The 21,607-nt window shown below is 40.0% G+C and overlaps 1 protein-coding gene across 1 annotated transcript in view; it reads left to right on the forward strand.

The window, feature by feature from the left end:
- The first annotated feature begins 4,778 nt into the window (after positions 1–4,778).
- ANTXR2 (ANTXR cell adhesion molecule 2) overlaps positions 4,779–21,607 on the forward strand; it is a 144,096-nt gene continuing 127,267 nt past the window's right edge. The window contains exons 1-3 of the mRNA XM_008693271.2: positions 4,779–5,306; positions 5,972–6,043; positions 8,148–8,219. Of these exons, the coding sequence (XP_008691493.2) occupies positions 5,155–5,306; positions 5,972–6,043; positions 8,148–8,219 (296 nt within the window). The 5' untranslated portion in view covers positions 4,779–5,154. The remainder of the gene's footprint in view (positions 5,307–5,971; positions 6,044–8,147; positions 8,220–21,607) is intronic.

The raw sequence follows: 21,607 nt of genomic DNA on the forward strand, positions 1-21,607 counted from the left end.
ATCTACTGTAATGACTGTACTCAATACAAGTTAAAGAAGCTTTGTCACCTATAGGCATGAAGATTTATTTTCTTCCTCTGAATCACTGTAGATATCATATAATGAATCACTCCACATGTAATGTGGACATGAATCACTTCCGCTGTGGTACTTAACTTCCAGGAGAGTCATATGTGTCATTGTGGATGTCATACAAAGATATTTACTCAAAATAATAGAGATTATGTGACTTTTAACACATAAAGGATACGTTTATTTTATTTTTCTATGTTTATAGTTGTTGCCTTTTTGCCCTTCTGTTAGTTGTTTGTGGGGGTGGGGGGAGATGGAAATAACTTCGTGATAGGATATTGGAAAGGTGAACTCCTGAGAGCAGGGAATAAGATTTGTGCTTAGAACAGCAATAGATACATAGTAGGTATCAAGAAACAGTTAAATGAAAGTCAGTCAAACGAACAAACAAACAGGAGAATAAATAAATAAAATCTAACACAAATTCCATAGGAGCTACCTACCAAAAGAGGTAGACGATGATAGTGAACACTTTAAATTATCAGGTGTCAATCTCACGCAATTTGAACTGCATGAAACGGGAGTTTAAAGTGTTTTTGGATTTATTAGCATATTTTATGTAACAGTGATAAATTCTAGCATCGAATTAGAAGTTTGGTTTGGTACAGAGAGCCATTTTCAAAGACTAGAGGCCTTCATGGACTGTGAAGTAAAATACTTCAGCACAAGTCCAGATAACTTGATAAAAGAAATATCATTTTAGATTTGTTTACCTATTTCACTCTGACCTCTCTCTCTCTGCTTAGACATCTGCATTCCCTATCCCATTCTTGATTTACACAGGGTTGCAGCAGGTCTATCGAGGTGCAAAAGTCAGTTTGAAACTTTACCTGGCTAGTGTCCAGCTGACACAATGCCCAGGGCCTCTCACTTGAGACAGGGAACAGAAAGCGTTGCTGTCAATAGTGCTGCTTCTTCAGTGAAATTGCCAAACATGCCCTTGCTTTCACTGTCCCTCACTATTGCTTGGGAATAGGGTGGTCAACAGCCCCCTTCACCATGGACCATCCCAAGGGCGCTCCAGTTTTAGCGCTGAAAGCCCTGTCTCCCTGGACACCCCTCTGTCTGGGGCAAATCTGGACAGTTGGTTGTGTCCATAATTAATGACCTTCCCCTAGTTTTTGCTAGGTAAAAGAGATTTGATTAATTATTTGTCTCTCCAAGGTGAGGCCACTTCCCTGCTTCCTTATAGATCTTACATGAACAAATTTCCAGAATTGGGCTCAATTAATTACCCAGACAAACAGACACAAAAATGTAATATGCTTTAGTATGGCAATTAGTTCTGCTGGTCTTGTAGTCAGGACGGAAGAACTGAGTAGGAAAACACGAGGAGGGCCTGAGAATTTTGAGGATGAACAAGTTTTAAGTTCAAGATATTTTGCTTTAGTTTAGGCCTAGGACACGATAGGTTCTTGGATCAGTTTGTGGGGTCCCAGAAGATGAGCAGGCAATGAATCAAGAAGCCAGGGGAGGTGGGAATCCAAACTAGTGTAGCCAATTGGGAAAACAGTATGGAGGTTCCTCAGAAAGTTAAAAATAGAACTGACGACCCAGCAATTGCACTACTAAGTATTTACCTAAAGGATACAAAAAAATACTGATTCAAAGGGGCACATGCACCCTGATGTTTATAGCAGCATTACCAACAATAACCAAATTGTGGAAAGAACCCAAATGTCCATCTACTGATGAATGGATAAAGAAGAGGTGGTACACACACACACACACACACACACACACACACGCTGGAATATAACTCAGCCATCAAAAAGAATGAAATCTTGCCATGTGCAATGACATGGATGGAGCAAGAGTGCATTATACTAAGAGAAGTAAGTCAGTCAGAGAAAGACAACTACCATATGATTTCACTCATATTTGGAATTTAAGAAACAAAACAGATGAACATAGGGGAAGGGGGAAAGAAAAAAAGAGAGTGAGGCAAACCATAAGAGACTCTTAACCATAGAAAACAAATTGGGGGTCGATGGAGGGAGGTGGGTAGGGGATGGGCTAAATGGGGGATGGGCATTAAGAAGGGCACTTGTTGGGATGAGCACTGGTTGTTATATGTAAGTGATGAATCACTAAGTTCTACTCTTGAAACCAATATTACACTATATGTTACTAACTAGAATTTAAATAAATACTTGAAACAACAACAACAACAACAAAATAAGCTAGGCGAAAAGAAAGCCAATAAATGTGAGATTAAAATACTTCATCATGAGTATGTAGTGAGCATCCTGTCTCATATTTATCAATCTTTTGTCCCCCTTTTAAACCAGGTGTTATTACTTTCTGGCAGATTCCCCCCTGCCCCGATTTTATTCAGTTATGTACTGATATGGTATTAATTGCTAAGGGTATATCATATCTTTGATTCTGTCTTGATTAAAAATAAAGTTGAAAATGGAGACCAGCTTTAATCAACAGCCTGTTTCAGCTTTGCTGTGGGAAGGCAAGGAGATCAATGTATCCACAGCTGGGCCCCAAGGTGAAAGAAGAGGAGGTATAGCACAGTCCTGGAGAACCCATGGCTACAGAGGAATCAAAATTTTGGAACCTCAACAAAAGATGAAGCCAAAGAGAACAGAATTAGGAAGCTTTGAATACAGTCATCCCTTCCCATAGCCTTTCTTCAAAAGCTCAATTATTTGAAAATAATGGAGGCTTTATGTTTATTTCTAACAAAACTGTAAGTTATCTTCCACTCAGCCAGCCAGCCACTTGTCCTCTCAGTACCTTCTCTACTGCAGCAGGTAAGTGGATGGTACTGGAATGTCCATCTCCAGGTGGCAGATATTTCCAGACTGGGGGTCTGTCTGAGTTTATTATGAATGGTGAGCTCTATTCATATCCCTCAGTTTAGCTACTATAGGGGTGGTCCAAGGTACCATTTTTTTGTGCCCTGATACTACGGTAGCCTCCTGACTGGTCTCCTTGCTTTCATTCTTGCTGCTTCCACATCCATTGTGTCCTATCAGCTAGAATGATCTTTGAAAAGCAGAGATCATAATACTTTACCCTCTATCCCACCCCATGGGTTAAAACCCTCTAATGGACTCCTATCACACTTAATTACAAAATATCTGAACTGTTTGTCACAGTCTACAAAGCACCACATAACCTGGCCCCTGCCTGCCTGTCTTACTTCATCTTACCCACAAAGCTCTAGCCGTTCTGCTTTTCTTTCTGTTTCTTACATGTGCTAAGCCAATCCCTACGGTGAGCTGCAGAAACTAGGAATGTTTCCTCTTTTGGTTCTCTGATAGCTGGTTGCCTTTTGTTAGTCACCTAGCCCATCATTCTCTATCATATTACCATATTTTAACTCTGCAAACCACCGGCTAAGATGGACATTTACTTACTAATTTTTTCCTCCTCCACCAGACTAGACTGCAAGCTTCATGAAAGCAGGACTTGCCATCTTGTTCTGTGCATTAACTGTAAGTACTAGAACAGTGCCTCATAGATAATTGGTACTCAGTAGATCTTTGTTAAGTGACTGGTTTCTATTCCCAAAGAGCTTACCAGTTTGGTTGTACATGGAAGATAATGTAAATGAAAAGTTAAATACACATGACAACAAACAGAAGAGATGCTAAAAGGTAACATGTGATTCAGTACTATATGAACTTTTTCTCATAAAGCATCGACTTAGATACAACGTAAAGGAGGAGGGGACACCTCATATTCCCGTCAGCGAGACTGCAAGTTCTAAAAGCCAGTTTTAACAAGGGGAAGGCAGAAGTCACAGGTGGAGGTGATGGGCAGGAGAGAGGAGAGAAGGCAGAATGAGTAAGCAGAGAGGGTGATTGCAGCTTCGGCTCCAGCACAAGTTTGGCAAGGAGGGCCTAGCTTGCTGCAAGATGAAATTTTTAATTATCTGGAATTTGGGGGAGATGACAGTTGGATGGAATATTTTGAGGTACGACTTTCCAGTCCTAAAGAGTTCTGCCAAGGGCATGACCTCAACCCCCCGCCCCCCTCCCCCCGCCTGTTTTGGCTCTGTGAGAGGAAACTTCAAAGTCGGTTTATAAACAAAGAGGAAGTTGCCTTACTTAGGTAGCCCCGCGGCAATTACTGCAGGCCCAGCGCCTGCGGTACTGGGGGTGGGGCGGAGCGGGGAGGCCACCACCTCCCTTGGAATGGCTAGTTTCGAGTCTCAGCCACGGCGTGCCGTTTTTTCCGCACAGCTGCTGAAATAGGCCAGGCCTGCAGGCTACGTGGGTCTGTTTAGTTTTAGAGGACATTTGTTGTTCTAAACTCCTTTTCCCCTTCCGAAATCTGGCAAGCCTTAGTCTTGTACCACTCCGCACGAACACACAAGTGTGCGTGTCTGGCTTCAGATCAGGCCCCGCCCTCAGACGCTCACTGACACACAGACAGACCTGGCCAGATCTTGCTCTTGGCCTTGATTGAAGCGGCTTCTCTGGAGCCACTAGCCGCAGGGCCCGCTCAGCCTCCTCCCTTAAAGGGGACCGCCCGGCTGCGCTTCGCCAGAGCGGAGCCCTAGGAAGAAAGTTTGGAGTGCCGAGGCGAGTTGGGCCGCGGGATAAGGGAACCAGCGGACGGGGATCTCCACTCGAAGTTTGTGCGGCCGTCCCCGCGTCCCGGGGGCGTCTGCGCCGCCGCGCACTGCAGCCGCCGGACTTCGGCGCTCCGGGCTGCAGGGCACTGCCGGTCCGGTTCCGCGGAGGGTGCTAGAGGCTCGGCCAGAAGTCGAGAGGGAACTTCTCTTGAGCGCTGTCGCCGTGGGCCCTCATTGTCTGCAGGAACTCTCCGGAATCCGGAGGGGGAGGACTGGATCGCTCTTCCACTGGGATTCGCCAAGAGTTCCGGCGGCAGCTGCGGCGGTTGCAGTGTCTCCCTTTGTCCTCCTAGGACCTCCCTCCCTTCCTTTTTCCCTCCCTCTGTCAGTTAGTGGGTCCTGCTGCCCCGGGCGCCGGCGCCCCAGCAGCTCGCTGTCCCCCACCCAGGGTGCGTCCCTGGTAACTCTTAACCACTTCAGCGTCCACATCGAGTCGAGCCGAGGGGGCGGCGAGCAGGAGGCAGCCGCAGGCCCCTGGCCGCAGGATGGTGGCGGGTCTGTCTTTGGCCCGCAGTCCCGGGAGCTGGCTCGTCCCCGGGCTGTGGCTGCTGGTGCTCAGCGGTCCTGGGGGGCCGGTGAGCGCCCAGGAGCAGCCCTCCTGCAGAGGAGCCTTTGATCTCTACTTCGTCCTAGACAAGTGAGTGCCGGAGGGAGGTCCAGGGTCTTCTGGTAGTGGCACTGGATGAGCTGTGGCTGGGGAGACGGAGATGCGTGTGAGCCCTGGGGAGTGGTGCTAGAAAACCGACGACGGGTGCTTTGTGCTATCCCGGTCCGAAGGGCAAGCGCTTTCTTATCTCTGCGGGCTGGGCGGTGGTGATCAGAGGAGCCCGGAGCTGCTGGGCTCTCTGGGGAGGTGGGGTAGTCACGGTTTGCCAGTCCTGGGGCCTCTTGGGAAATGGGAGAGTGTCTGTTTGGGGTATCCGTCTGCGTCCCTGGAACCCAGACGGGCTTCTCGGCCCCCTCTGTCTTCACCCCCCCTTGAGCTGGCTGAAGTTTGCCAGGTCTGATCCTGATAACAGCGCTTTCGTTGTAGCCAGGAAAACCCTAGGGTTAACATACTCAAGGTGGTTTGCATTTCCTGTGAAGGAAGGTTGTGTTTATTTTGAAGAGGTTGTGTTTATTTTGAACTGCAAACAGTTGGGCAGGTGGTACCCGAAGAGGGGTTGGCTTCCCTGATTCTTTTAGCGCCAAAGTTTCAGCTACCGATACTGTTACTTTGCTTGAAGTAGAGGCCAGGTTACCTCCACGTGAATGTTTTGGTTTTGTTTGTTTGTTTCTGATCAGTTCAATTTCATTTTACAGGTCTGGGAGTGTGGCAAATAATTGGATTGAAATTTACAATTTTGTCCAGCAACTTACAGAGAGATTCGTGAGGTATTTCTTCCACTTTACTTTTCTAGGCAGGGGAGTTTGAGGTGGAGGGAAGTAGACTGAAGTGTAAGGTAGTCCTTTTTTGAAACCGTTTGCAGGGAAAACCTCGCCTGAAATGTTGATTTTTAAGTGCCTCAAGACCATTATTACACGCATGTAGTTATTAGGACTGCCCTTCAGTGGTTCAGGGCTTATTTCATCTGGATGCCAGCAACTTGGCTCAGGCCCTGGGGAAGCATCTTCAAATACTATTACAAATGTCTTTTCCTTTCTGAATTTTCATCTGTTTTGAATTTCAGTTACGCTTTCTCATAATTTATCACATTAAACAAATTTTATGCTAATAGTATCCATGATATATTTTTCTTTCCACACAATTCTTAGCATTGTAGAGGTCCTCATTAAAAAGAAAAAAAGAAGTGTTGGTAAACTTCAAATGAACATGTGTTAATAACCCACTACCAGAAAAGGCACTTGTGTGTGTTTAAAGAAACGACTTGTGTTTACCCAATGTGTGGGTGTGTGGCTGGTTTAAAATTTAACTGTTCTATATATGCAATCAGCCTTACTAGGAAAGACTGGTTTTTTCTCCTATAAAAAGCCTAACTGCTATGAAATCCAGCTTACTCTCTTATTTAGAGGTAACTAGGAATTAGTGGCATCTCTATTTTAAAGTAACCCCAGAACACAAGGCTTTTGAGCCTTTCCTCTTCTTCTTTTTCTTTCTTTTTTTTTTTTAAAGGAAAAAAAATGCAATGAGCAAATGCAAGTTTATCAAGATAATGGAAAGGACACAAAAAGGAGCTGTATCATTAAATATTGCTTCTTTCAGTCTTGTTAGCCCAAATGTTTTCTGTAAAACAGGCTTGGATGATCAAAACATTTTGAAAGTCATGTTGCAAGTAACTTCAAACAATCTGTAGAGGCCTAGGCAATCCTTGCTTTCAGTTATTGGCAGCAGTAAACTTATCCCTATAAAAATGTATGCTTGTCCATGTTCAATCATCAGTCTCCTGCTTAAGAAGCCAAGTATAACACTCTCATTTCTGGACAGGGTCTGAAGTAAAACTGTCTAGGAAAGAAAAATAAATAAGGCCCTATATCTTTAAATGTTAAAGGCAGCGGAGACAGTTGTTTATAAATTTTCTGATTTAATCCGAGAGTGTGCAGAGAGTATCACCTAGATTTTGATTGAAAGTAACGGATCATTTCAATACAACATTTTGAAGAAGTGGGGCTTTTATTTATTTGGTCTGGTTTGCAAGTTGGAATTCTATGATACACAGTTCTCTGGCTCAAATTTAGTTGCTTAGTTACTAACTCATAATACATTGTAGAAAGCGAATCAAGGCTGACTACTGGAGACAATGTCTTCAAATATGGATAAGCCTTTGAGATCATTCTGATCTTCAGTTTATAGGTCTTAGTTTCCTGTCTTCAGTTTCACATCTTAGCAGTAGTTGAGTAGAGTGTCTTGGAGACAAGAACCATTCTGTGAGATAAATGCCTAAAGCTTAAAAGATGTAGCTACCTGGGGCACGTGTTGCCAGTAGGAAGTATGGTGTTTGAGACTCGGACAATTGAAAATGTCGAATCAAAACTGAGTTGCTAGTCTCTTTCACATTGTCCATGATACTTTTCAAGTATTCTTGCTTCTGGGTCACTTTTGTCTGAACTCATATCATAATTATGGTAATTAAATCAAACTGACTGCTCTCCAGCCCTTAATATTGCTAATGACAATCGCTCAGGAGGGTCTGGCATCCTTTAAAGAGATGAGGTAGAACAGGGAAAATACTTAAGGGAAGAAGTATTTTCTACAAAAGGATTTTACATTGGCTCAGAATTCATCTTTCTAGTGAGTTTCTTCCCTAAATGGTGTTATGGGTCATGGAGGATTGTTTGAGTGCTGAGAAGCACTGACTAAATCCAAGATGGCTAACGCAGTAATGTTAAGCAGAGTTAGTGTATCTATTTAGGGAGTTCCATTTAAAAGAAGCCTGGACCATCAGAGTCTGATTTTAACTGAGACTCCATAGTTATGTATCTGTATTGTATCAATATTTCTTTTAAAAATGTTTTAACTGCCTCTTTTCTTATTTTGCAGCCCTCAAATGAGATTATCTTTCATTGTGTTTTCTTCTCAAGCAACCATTATTTTGCCATTAACTGGAGACAGGTTAGTGCATTATCATTTCACTGTAGGCTTTTAGTAGAGACTAATCTTGGAGGAATGATTGATATTTCCAAGTGGTGATTCAGGCCTCCCAGTGGAATCAAGCAAATGCACAGACAACTCAGCTCTGTTCACTAATAGAGGAGAAAGGAGGTATGAGTAATATAAAAGAGCAGATAATCTGAAAATGAGTATCGTTCTTGTTGGCTGTGGAACGTACAATGAAACCCAATCTGCCTTAGTTGTGTATTCACTACTTCCCACCTTTCCCCTCTCTGTTACTGTAAGTAGTTCTACAGCTTTCTTGTTTAAATGTAATTAATCAACTAGGAATTTGCAGAACATTAGGGAGGAGAAAGATACAGATCTCTTTGGATAATTTACTAGATTCAGCAGCCATTCCGCCATCTCCCATCCTCTACTCTGAGATCCACTGATGCTGAATATATTTACATTTGTAAAGGAACTTGCTTTCTATTTTTTATTTTATTTATATATATATATATACACACACACATAATACTACATATAAACTTGTAAATATATGTAAAAATATATATTATATATTATATATAAATACAACTATAAAGATTATACATGTAAATGAAAAATATATATAATCTTGTGAAAGATACGGCTTTTTCCAAATCAGTGCGATGGTATTTCATATGACCATTTCTATGTCATCTGAAACCATGTGACAAGTTAGAAGTACTCACTGACATATTTTAAAGAATGGCTGCTTTCCATGGGATCAGTTTTGAGGACTAGACTATGAGTTCCAAAGTGGGAAGGGAGATTTTCTTCTTTATTTTTATATCTACTTTATTGAACACTATGTATGAAAAGATAGTTTTTGCTCAATTCTTGTTGAATGAATGGATGGGTTAGCATTATTTTGAAATCGTATTTCTCCAAACTGTCATTTTAGTAAGGGAGACTGGTGTACTTTGTTTTGCAGAATATGTGGATTTCTGAAAAGCTATACGTGAATACAGCTTTTTTTATAAATTATTTTTTTCTTTAAAAATGTCAAGAAAATGTAATATTTATTTATGTATTTTGTTTTTTGTTTCAACTTTTTATTTAAACTCTGGTTAAGGAAACATAGTATTCAAAGGGACTCAGGGAGAGAACTTATTTATATTTGCAGAATTGATTTGGAAAATTATATTTATATATATATAAATAAACTTCTAATTGATTTGTAGTTTCAGTTTTACTTTTTCTGGAGAGGAAATACCTCTGTAGATGAGGAGTCCAGCTTACGACCTCTGTCTTCTCATTGATACTTTCCTTCCATGCTTTCTGGTGTGCGCTGGGTGTCATCAAGAGTCAGAACAGTAGTAGTCCTTTATCACCCACACACAACAGCTCTGCTAGTTTTTCATTGCCTAGCTTAATTTTCGAAGATCCAGATAGATCTCCTCATGGAGTCCACTCATTAGGAGAAAGAAAGAAATGGTAACATTTACAGAGTGCACATGTAGGGAAAAGCANNTAGCATAACTCCAGACACAGAGTAGACTCTCGGTAATTGTCACCTGCATATGCTGTGCCAGGTGCTCTGTGAGGCACTTTACTTATGGCTCCTCCAGCATTTGAAGATGAGGTGTAGTGATTGGCCGACAAAATTGGTATTGCTTAGAAATGCATGGAAAGGGTTTAGAATGAAATCTAAATTAGAGATTCTTCCTTTATCATTTGGTTGAATCTAATAGAGCGGAGGACTGGGATGAAGAGGCTTCTACTTGAAGAGGTAGCATAAACAAGCATGTTGCAGTTAAGAGTCACTGAACCAATTTACTAGCCAAATGGTCATGGACAAGACACTTAACCTCTTTGTGCCTCAGTTTTGTCCATTTCTGTAATGATGACAATGATGATGGTGATAACAATACCTGCCTCATAAGGCTGTTGTGAGAATGAAGTCAGTGAATGTGGAGAATGCAGGACAGAGCCTGGTGCATATGAATTCAAGAGGTGAAAGCTCTGTCGTCATTATTATTTGTTACTACTACTACTATTACTATTTGGACCTAGGGAATACGTAGTATTTTCATGATTAGTGAGGAACGATGCTTACATAAAGGGATAAATGTCCTGCTTGAAAGGATTTATAATATCCTAGGAGGAATGTTAACAACGCTACTTACAACTTATATACAGGTTGCTCCTCTGTCCCTTTTCAAATAGAGAGACGTTGGTTTTAACGAATCGCACTATTTGTGGCATGCGGACTTAGTGTGGGGTGGCAGAAAGTTCACTAGGATGGCCTAGGTTAGAATTATAGCTGTGCCACTTACTGATTGAGAGACGTGGGGCAAATCATCTACTCGGTGTGTCAGTTTTTATGTGTGTAAACCGCAGACATAATTGGCCATGTTCTCTTTCTTTTCTTTTTTTTTGAATCTTTATTATTGATACTTTTCTGTGCTTGCTTAAGAGAGTTGTCGTAAAGATCAAACTAAGACAATGCAGAGAAAAGTACTTTGTATATCTCAGAACAGTCTCCATTAAAGGGTATTATTTTCTGCTCCTAATTGTTCTTTTACTAATTTTATTAAATCAGTGACTTCTCAAACTTCTCTGTCCTGGGTATTTGGGTATTGGGTCACTTTTCATCCGTTACCTGCTCTCAAGTGTATAGAAACAGTTCACATTTTTAGATACACAATCACTGAACAAATGTTTCCACAACTATTGTGGATCTTTGTTTCGAAGCCTAGGCATCGGAATTCTACTTATCAACTTTCTTGATGTCATACATCATACTCACAGACCTGAGTAAATGAGACACATGGCAGGTTTCACAATTTCAGTTCTATTGCTCACAATTCTTCATTTCTTTTCTTATTATGAGAAGTACTTCTTTCATGTTTCTGAGAGTGTTGCTAAATATTTTCAGTAGTGATGAAGATTGGAAGGTAGTAAGTCCTTACGATAGAGCAGCATCTTATAGAATTTCAGCATGGGGTCCAATACTATGTAGGTACATGAATAGAATAATAAACTTGGCAAGAAATGATCAGTTAAACATTTTATATACTCATAAAAACTTTACTCTTTTAAGTGTTTCAGTTTGAAACACTGTCTTCTCTTCTCTTGCCGCCATGATTTTTATCCTCTCTCTGTTAGCGCATTCGTCCACTTACCTACTACCTGCTGGCCTACCTTATACATGATGTATTGAGTATTATGGGCTCTGGGGGTGATACAAAGATGCATAATCTAGTGTGTGTGCGAGTAAGGAGTTTGCACATAAATAGCTCAGGGCTGTATTATAGGATCAGATCAAAGAAGAGTACCATGTTGATTCAATATGGACAAATCTGGCTCTCAATATTAGAGAATCTGAATCAAGAGTCATTTTAAGGATATTTTTAGTTACTATGCTACATAATTGAGGATAGTGAATTATGTTCAGTTCTATTCAATATGATCTTAATGATGTAAAAGTGATTTAGTTGAAAACATTTAGTGAACAATAATTATGTGTTAGGCAGTGTGCAAAATGCTTTCCATTCATTACCTCATTTAATCCTCATATTAATACATGTAATACATACTATTATTATCTTAACTTTACAGATGAGGAAATGGAAGCCAAGAAAGGTAATGTAGCTTATCCAAGGACATACAGTTAATACGTGGTGAGGGTATATTAGCCAGAGTCGTCTTTTAAAGTATAAAGTAGGGCATGCCCCTCTCGTGCTTATGACAGATCTAATTAATGGCTTAGACTAGAAAGCCCACATCTCCCAATGGCCTAAAAGCCCTACCTGATTGCCTTACCCAGTCCTGTCCTACGACATTATGTGCCTCAGTTTAGCCCACTGGTCTTTCCATTCCCTGAATAGGCCAAGCTTGTTCCCACATTAGGAATTTTGCTTTCTCTGCCCGAGAACTTCCCCTGGCTAGCTCATTCTTATTATTTAGGCATCATCCCGTGCAGCCCCTCCTCTGAGACCCTTAGCCTGGCCATCAGGTCTGCAGGCACCCTGGCTCTCCTCCCCGGAAATCCGTCATGATAGTCTCTTTGGTTATCACTTTTTGAAATTATTCTGTTAATTAATTTATTTTAATCTCCATCACCCTAACATAAATTGCATGAGAGCAGGGGGGTCTTCTTTGTCTTGCTCACCTATACATTCGATACCAGTACAGAGCCTGGCACACAGTAGATGCTCAACAAGTACTTGTTGGGTGAATGGTTAAATTGGTCTGACTCCAGAGCCTAGTTATTAACTACTCTCATATATTTTCTCTCTTTGAGAAATGATAAATGATGACTTAGATTTGCTAAGTTTCTTTCCTGCTCTTGTAGATCAGTTATGACCATTTCCAACTCTCTTTTCAATGTATTTGTCCCCAAATTGAGAAAGTCGTATCATTGTTTGACCTGAGCACACTAATCAATTACTTAGGAAAAAATTTTCCATAGGCAAAATTGTAGGAAATCAAAGAGAGAAGTCATTTGATTAAGTTTAGATAATATATACATTTCTATTATTTGAAAAGATTTCTTCTTATTCCTTAAAATCTGAATTAAAAATTGACTTGTGGGAGCGTCTGGGTGGCATAGCGGTTAAGCGTCTGCCTTCAGCTCAGGGCGTGATCCCAGCGTTCTGGGATCGAGTCCCACATCGGGCTCCTCTGCTATGAGCCTGCTTCTTCCTCTCCCACTCGCCCTGCTTGTGTTCCCTCTCTCGCTGGCTGTCTCTATCTCTGTCAAATAAATAAATAAAATCTTTTAAAAAAAATGACTTGTGATAAAACAGTCCTTCATAAGAATTGGCAACTTATAAATTGGTTCATCAATTTTGCACAGAAATTTGGCAGTATCTGTAAAAGTTTAGAAGGTTCCTATCAGCCATTCTACTTTTTAGGATTGTGTTCCACTGAAATCCTAGCACCAGTGTGCAAAGATAGGTAAGTGCAAAACTGGACACTGCAGTGTTGTTCATAATAGTGAAAATTGTATTCAATCTAAATGCGTTTCAATTGATGTACTTAAAAAATATATGTAGACTGGAAAATCCATGTATATTTACATAAAATATATCTAAGATACATTAATTGAGAAAAGCAGGTGGTGGAACACTCTGTTAAGTATGATTTTATTTTTCTAAAATAAAAACAAAAATCTTTAACTGTTTTTATGGTGTGTGTGTGTGTGTGTGTGTGTGTGTGTTCATAAATTCATGGAAAAAAGTTTGGAAGATATGCAACAAACTCCTGACGACAATACTCTCTTAGCAGTGAGATTCAGGGTAAGGAAAACCTTCATTTTTTAATTTCCATACACCTTGGCTATTCAATTTTATTTCAATATTATTATTTGTAAAAAAATATTAAACAAATGCTCAAACTTAAAAAAAAATGTTACTGACTTCTTTAGCCAGACTCTCTTGGGGTCAGAATGGAATTTAGGGGTTGGAAAGAGAAAATATTCAGGAATAGCACATACCCAGTTGCTACCTTGGGGGATCCTGAAGGCTCCTTGTTAAAATGAAAACACCAGGAGTGGACCTTGAGTCAGGTAGACACAGAAGCTATATACTAGTTGTGTGACCTTGGGCAAGTAATTTCACTTCCTGCTGGCCAGTTCTCTTGCCCATTAGAAGGAGCTAATCGTTCCTACCATATCACAGTATTGGGATGATTAAATGCCTATGACGCATGAGAAGGCCTAACTGATGTGGGGAGGAGTCTAAGGTCGCAGTGGGATTTGGAGGTTATCAGTGTACACTACCATCGTCATTTTCATCCTCAGGTGCCAGGATTCTAGCAGTAGTTTAGAGAGGTCAAATGAATTTGCTCGAAGTGACACAGCTAAGTAGTTCGAACCAGAGTTCACGTCCAGGTCTGACTCCGGAGCGTGAGCGCGTAACCACTGCATTGCCTCAGACTTACTGTGTTCCCTTTTCTCCACTTTTCACAATTAGTCAGAATTTGTCATAATTCAAAGGCGTATTCTTCCTCTAAGTCTATTCTCTTCTCTTGCAAACCAGTGATGTGGTGAGAGGAAGTGAATGTAGTTTTTTTGTTGTTGTTAATTGTAGTAGAGAAGTGATTACTCCTGGCTAGGAAAGTTTGGGCCACACATCATGCTAATCCTGAGAGGTCTGGGCAAGACAGCAGCTCAGATTCTAGTCATGGCTATGCTAATAGTTACTTTCAATGCAGTCCCATATCTGCTTTATATTCTAGAAAACGAAATACATTGTTACTCAAACCTGGGAGACAAACCTGGCACACCCAAGTGGTAAAATGCAGACATCCATTTCTCAGGCTCAGTAAGGCATTGAATGAGAAAGTGGGGTAAAAAACTATACCAGATGCAACCAGTGTGGACTTCAGGTGTGACCCACGTACCACACTTTGGTAAGCGCAGACTAAGCTGGAGAGATTTTTTTCACCAAACCCAGAGTGTACAGAGCGTTCTGTAAGCAACTGTTGTTGAATCTAGGACTGCTACCTTGGATTCATTGGTCTGGACTCTGGACCACAGAGACATTGGCATATGTTGGCTTTAGAGTGACATGTTTAATAAACAATAAGCAAGTTTTGATTCATGACAAACACCGCAAAACTTAGTGGCTTAAACAACAGCCATTTTTTGCCGTTCACAATTCTGTGGGTTGATGGCTTGGCCGGGGGGTTTCTCTGTCCCGTGTGATGTTGCCAGATGCTGTAGGCATAGAGGCTGGTTCTTGATTCTGGAGCTCAGCTAGAGCTCTGTAGTGGAATTACTTGGTTCTCCTCCATGTGACCTCCTCCTGTGGCATAGCTTCTCATGGTATGATGCCTGGGTTCCAAGAGAGAGCATTCCAAGAGCAAGTATTACAAGATGAAGGAAACAAAGTCCCCATTTTTTAAGGGTTGGACTCAGATGTCCAAGAACATCACTTCCTCCCTATCCTGTTGCCAAACAGTAGTAGGACTAGGCCAGATTCAAGGGGGGAGGAGATAAATACCATCTCTTGGTGGGAGAATGGGCATATAGAGAGTGGGAAAGAATCGACAGAGGTCATATTGGAGATCACCTCCTATAGATTTTATGAAAAGTAATAATGAATTTCCAAGATGAATCTCTTTTGAAATAAACATGTCAACTTATAGAAAAAATATAAACCTTGTATATAACCAAAATAACAAATTAGATTGGTGATGTGGGCTCTAGTCTCTAGATTCTAGTGTGACCCATAATCCATCTCAGTAAAGTTTGAATGCGAAATGTCCTTTAGTTTTATTATTTTTTATTAACCTCTTCCTCTCATTCCTTTTATTCTTTTCCATAAATGAAAAATATTTATTAACATTAATACATTTTTTACTTTTATATTTTTAATATTACTATTATGTCTTTCTTGAGTCACGTTAGAATAGATTGGCACGTTTTGCTTTACCTCCATGATTTTAAATAGTATATTAAATTTCAACTATCAAGGACTTAAGAATTAACAATAGCTAGAAACACTTTCTAGTACAATGTGAGGATGGAAGTTTTCTTAACTAGATACGACTGCGAATTTTTAAAAATATCTTAAAAATTTGAGCTATAAAAGAAGGTTGTTGGTATTCAACTATTTATTCAAGAGCAGTAGTGCACACTTATGCATATGATTTGTTTGTGTGATTTAATATAAGGTTTTAAAATTGTGTGTTTTGTGAGGGATGAGTAAAGGGATAGTTCCCAAATGAGGCTTGTAAACTGGGACTAACAAAGCTGATAATTCATACTTGAGTTTTGTTCTATGGATAAAGAGACAGGAGTACAGTGCAGGGATATAAACAGTTGGTATTGATAATTGAATACTGTGTGCTGTGCAGCCTACGGAGTGTTCTGCATGTGATAGTACCTTTAATTTTGATTAACTCCACTATGTAAGTACTGTCATCACCCCCATTTTTCATATGGGAGAAATGGAGGACCAGAGAGGCTACATAACTTACCCAGAGTTGCAAAACTAGGAGGTGTTAGGGCTGGAAATTGAGGCCAAAGCCCCACTGCTTGACCTGTATGTTGCATTCATTGATGCAGAGTGACGTAATGGAAGGATTGAGGGTTGGCTGGCAGATAACCTCACTCGATCCCTGACACGTGATGTGATAGAAGAATAGTAACTATTATCTGTGTAGCACTCATTTGTACTCACTTTCTTTCTCCTGTCTCTCTTCTACCTTCTCTGTCCAGGCACTGCTACCTTCTGAATGCTCAAAGCTGCCAAATAATATTATATTATAAATATCATATGGGCACCCAATAAATATCTATAAAATGAATGAATGAAATCCCAGCTGGACAGGCATTATTATTTATACTTTATGGAGATGGAAATTGAGCCCCAGGATAGTAAACTGCTGGTGTATGCAGTTGATTAGTTGTAGAACCAGACCTTCCGTTCACCTCATTTACTCCAATCTATAGGTTCTTCCTCCCTCATTACATAGCTTCCCATTTGACTTCTTTCCAGGACCTTCTCCCACCAAAGTTCAATATGACACCTTCTTTCCTTCCTCCTTTTTCCTTTTCCCTCCTCCTTTCTGGTTTCTGTATCAAAATGTTTCAACTCTCAGTTTGCTGAGGGAGCTCTCCTTGTAATCAAGGAGAAAGTAAACCGGGTGAACAAAATCCTACTAACATAATGGGAAATGACTAATATCAACTTAACAACAGTAGTACCTGTAACTTACTCAGTACTTCTTATGTGTCACTGCATCCTCACAATGGCCCCATAGGGTAGATACTTTCATCCCTATTTTACAGATGAAGAAATAAGAATAGGGCTTGGAATTAATCTAAGTTCTCTCTGGCTATAAGCTGTGCCATCCGAGAAACTGTATTTTATAGTTTGAAAGATTATCTTAGTCACCCCAAGACCCTTTCAATAGAGGACTAACTGGCAAAATAGTTAAGGAAAAGAGCATTCCAATAACATGGGAAGGTTTTAAGTTAGATTAGATCAGAGGTGGGTGCCTGGGTGGCTTGGTCGGTTAAGTGTCTGCCTTCAGCTCAGGTCATGGAGTTCCCCATCAGGCTCCCCACTCAGCGGGGAGTCTGCTTCTCCCTCTGACACCCCCCCCCCATGCTTTGTCTCTCACTCTCTCTCAGATAAATAAATAAAATCTTAAAAAAAAAAAGATTAGATCAGAGGTTCTTAATTCTGGCTGCACATTAGAATACTCTGGGGAGTTTCCGAAAAATAATCCTGAACTCATCACAGACCATAAGTAAATTAGAATCTCTTCAGTTAGAACCCAGAAGGGATTTTTTTTTAAAGCCCTTCCGTGATTCCAGTCTACAGCCGTGGTGGAGCCCTATGGTGCCTCTGTGGAGATGTGTGTGGACTGCACGTGAGCTCTTCTCATCATCACCATGCAGACTCAGTGCTCACGTGTGGTCGGCACTCCGCAGCTGCATGTAGTTGAGTGAAATCTGGAAAGAGTTTTCAAATTTGGAAAGTTAAGATGTTGTCCCTTGGAAAGTTCAAGTACGATACAAATGCATTGTATAAACATAATATCCTTATCACAAGTAGAAGGTACTTAAAATAAAAAAATTGTGCCTTAATTGTGTTAGTCGGGCAAGTCAGAATTCTCTTCCAATCATTTTATTATATCACTATTTACAGTATATATTTATTTTAGATGTGACATCGTAGACACCTTCCAAAATCCAAAGAGTTCTATGGATGGAGAAAAGCCACTGATGTGGTGCAGTGTGTGACAGTGTAGTTGCTGTGTTCCCTCCCCTCCCCTTCCCTCCCCTCCCATCCTTTCCCTGCCCTCCCATCCTTTCCCTGCCCTCCCATCCCTTCCCTTCCCTTCCCTTCCCTTCCCTTCCCTTCCCTTCATCTCTTCCTTCCCCTACTCAGCAGAGAAATTGCAGAGATACTAACAGAGTCCAAAGTGTTACTTTATAGATTAAAAAAGTGCGTCAGTGTGTTTTTGCCTCTCTCTCTCCCTCTCTCTCTCTCCAATCAATATAATTACAAAGTAAAAAATTAAAAGAGTTGATTATGAATTTTAGCCCACTGATTCTTAACAAAAAAATCAGAGGTTTAATATCCCATTTTATTTGTTTCAATTCTGTCTCTTTCCAAAAAGTATTGGAAGCTGCACTGAACATAGTAACATTGCAGAAAGATGGTGACATATAAAAAGATAAGGTAAGATCTTGGGAAAGAGGATGTAGCAATATGATAACCATAGGAACTTAGCAGGCTTTTGTGAATGAGCAAGAAATTTACTGTGGGCTTCCCAACAGTGAGGGCAAGAAACAGTTGACATAGTTGTAGTTAGCAGAAAGGAGGAAGTACATAGTGATTACTCAGGGATGACGAGAAACTTCTGCCACGAGACCTTCGAGGGGATGTTATGTGTTATGATAGCAGCACCCTTGACTACAGCTTCACAACAAATACCAGAGTAGTTTCAGTATCACTGTTCTTGTAGCTGGAGTCATAACGTTAAAACCAAACTTGGTGTGGTTCTAAGATGTTGTTGGATTCGAGCTTTATAACATGTGCATTTTTGTTGTTGTTGTTGTTGTTGTTCCCCACTTGCTTATTTTTTTTTAAAGCTTTCTTAGAGTCATAGTATAGATGAATGAGTTCTCCTTTTTACCTACGACATCATTTTGCATCCCCCCGATTAGCTGTTTACTAATAGATCAACTTAGAACTTATTTTTAGTTGCTTGGCATCTTTCGAAGGCCTGAAATCTGCCCTGTCTTGTTTTGGCTTTCATTTCCCCTAAAATGACACTGGTGGAGGCTGACAGACTGTGTAGTTCCACTGGAAGGAGATAAGACCAGGGCTCATGTGTGTTGATGTTATCGACTGTTGGCAAGAAACACTTTGCCTCCAGTGACGATGCAGCTGCAAAAGTAATGCTGTAATTCAGTGCTGCTTAGAATATGATGGTGTCAGGTATGGTTATGCATAGAAAAGCCGGGGTACTCTTCTTCTTCCAGTGAAATAAGCTAGCTGAGTCCTACCTTCCAAAAAAATTCTGAATTCCACATTGGGCAAGTTCTTGTAACTTATCCTCTGTGGTTCTTAGAAGTAATTAAATGATGAGGTCAATCTGAACTGAATGGAAAGGGATTTTTACCATGCAAAATCTGTATTTGTACAAACTTGAGTTTCAGTTGTCTTTTTTTCATTTCCTTTTTGGCAGCAAACATTAATGCTTGAGGACACACTGCCACTCATTTCAAAGAAGCACCAAAAATTTGGTTTTTGTCTGCATTCAGACAAAATCAGTTTCAAGTTGTGTCTGTAGATACGAAACATAAATATTTAGATAAAACAAGCTTATAAAGTAGGTAATTTACTCTATCATCTGTGAAGTTACGAATCTTTCCTATAATAGATTGAAAAATTTATTGAACACTTGCTTTGTAAGAGGCATTATAATAAGTAATAAGTGCAGAGTAGGGGAATACATTATACATGGTAGACCCAGTGACAGTCCCCTGTAAACTTCCAGTCTAGTTGAGAAGTGAGAACATTAAGTTAAATTAAATCAGTTACATTATTTTAAAGTAGAAAGGTTTTGAGAGAGAAAATTATTCATTGTAGTAGAAGTTGATCATGGGGGTGCCTGGGTGGCTCAGTAGTTAAGTGTCTGCCTTCGGCTCAGGGCATGATCCCAGAGTCCTGGGATCGAGCCCCACATCAGGCTCCTCTGCTAGGAGTCTGCTTCTCCCTCTCCCACTCCCCCTGCCTGTGTTCCCTCTCTTGCTGGCTGCCTCTCTCTCTGTCAAATAAATAAATAAAAAATCTTAAAAAAAAAAGAAGTTGATCATGGCTATGTTTTGGAGTACCTTAGAAAAAAGAGTATAATGAAGTTAAAGATAGGTTCACAGTAGGCTGATTTTAAACCAAGTATTAAAAGAGACAATCAGTGTGGATTGGCAGAGATGACTAAATCAGGAAGGAAAAAGATTAGTATCACACTTTGAAACTTGTCTTATGTTTTTGGGAAACTCCTTGAGATGGAAAACTTGTCTGATAATAGTTTTCATTACAGTATCAACATATAAGCAGTAAGTTACTTTTAAAACATGAGTGAAGCTCTGGTGTGTGATTCATTTATTTCAAATATTCGAAATACAATATTGCAGCATGATAAATTTTTTTTTACTATTTTTGACATACATTTTAATACTGTATGATATATATTACATGTATATGATTTTATTTTAATAGTGTATGATGTATGTATATATACATCATAATCTCCTTTTATGTATGACTCATAAGTTCCTTGATGGTCAGATAATATACTTTTTATAATTAATCTTTCATCTATCATTCTTAGTAGTGTGGGTGCTCTTTATGTTTTATTTAAAGCGTTATACTTCAGTTTACCATTGCAAGACTTTTTTACTTAGAAAGGTATTTTTCTTGGGGCACCTGGGTGGCTCAGTCGGTCAAGTGTTTGACTCTTGATTTTGGCTGGGGTCATGATCGGAGGGTCGTGGGATCGAGCCCCATGTCTGGCTCCTTATGCACTGAGCGTGGAGCCTGCTTGAGATCCTCTCTCTCTCTCTATCTCACTCTCTCTCTGCCTCTCCCCTGCTGGCACGTGCTCTCTCTCTTTCTCTCACACGCATGCACACACACACACACACACACACACACACACACACACACACACAAAAGTATTCTCCTTTGGTTCTTTTTAGAGACTATAATTCTGAAAACAATATATTAAGATCTCTCTTCTGATACTTTAAATTTAAATGAAATTTTGAGTTTTTTGGGATTGTTTTTGCTACCTTGTTTTATTTCTGTCTTATGATTCTTATGGTTTCTTTATTTTTCAAGGGGTCTTTGGAACCTATATTAAAAACCCTGAAAAATGAGTCTTTTCTTACTTAATACACACAAAATAGTTTTTAACAATGTATTCATACTTCATTTAGACATACTGCATTGGGACACTAATTAGTCATGATGAAAAAGATTATTCTATAGTTTTTCATTCATATTACCTCTTTCAAGAATCCATTACCATCCATCCATCCACTCATCCATCCATTTATTCTTTCATTTGTTCATCAACTATGTACTAAGTACTGACAGTATTCAAGAGAATAAGCTGGTGTCTGAATGGGTGAGAAGATGTTATGAGAGTGACTAGATTCTGAGACATATATGACTTTGGAAAACAAAAGTAGAAACTGAATTTCTATAAGTAAGGGTTAAGTAATGTGCCTTAGAAATTTTCAGATAACAAAGGAAATTTCCAACTTGTAGGGAAGTGGATAAGTGTTTCAGAAATGCTTTTTCACTTAAGCTGACCTACACAATCCTTGTTTGTTTTGGACGAAGGAAAATGTTTTACTCCTTAGCATTTAGTCAAAAAAACATGAT

The sequence above is a fragment of the Ursus maritimus genome, unplaced genomic scaffold, assembly GCF_017311325.1.
Source record: "Ursus maritimus isolate PB19 unplaced genomic scaffold, ASM1731132v1 scaffold_8, whole genome shotgun sequence".
NCBI classification, from domain to species: Eukaryota; Metazoa; Chordata; class Mammalia; order Carnivora; family Ursidae; genus Ursus; species Ursus maritimus.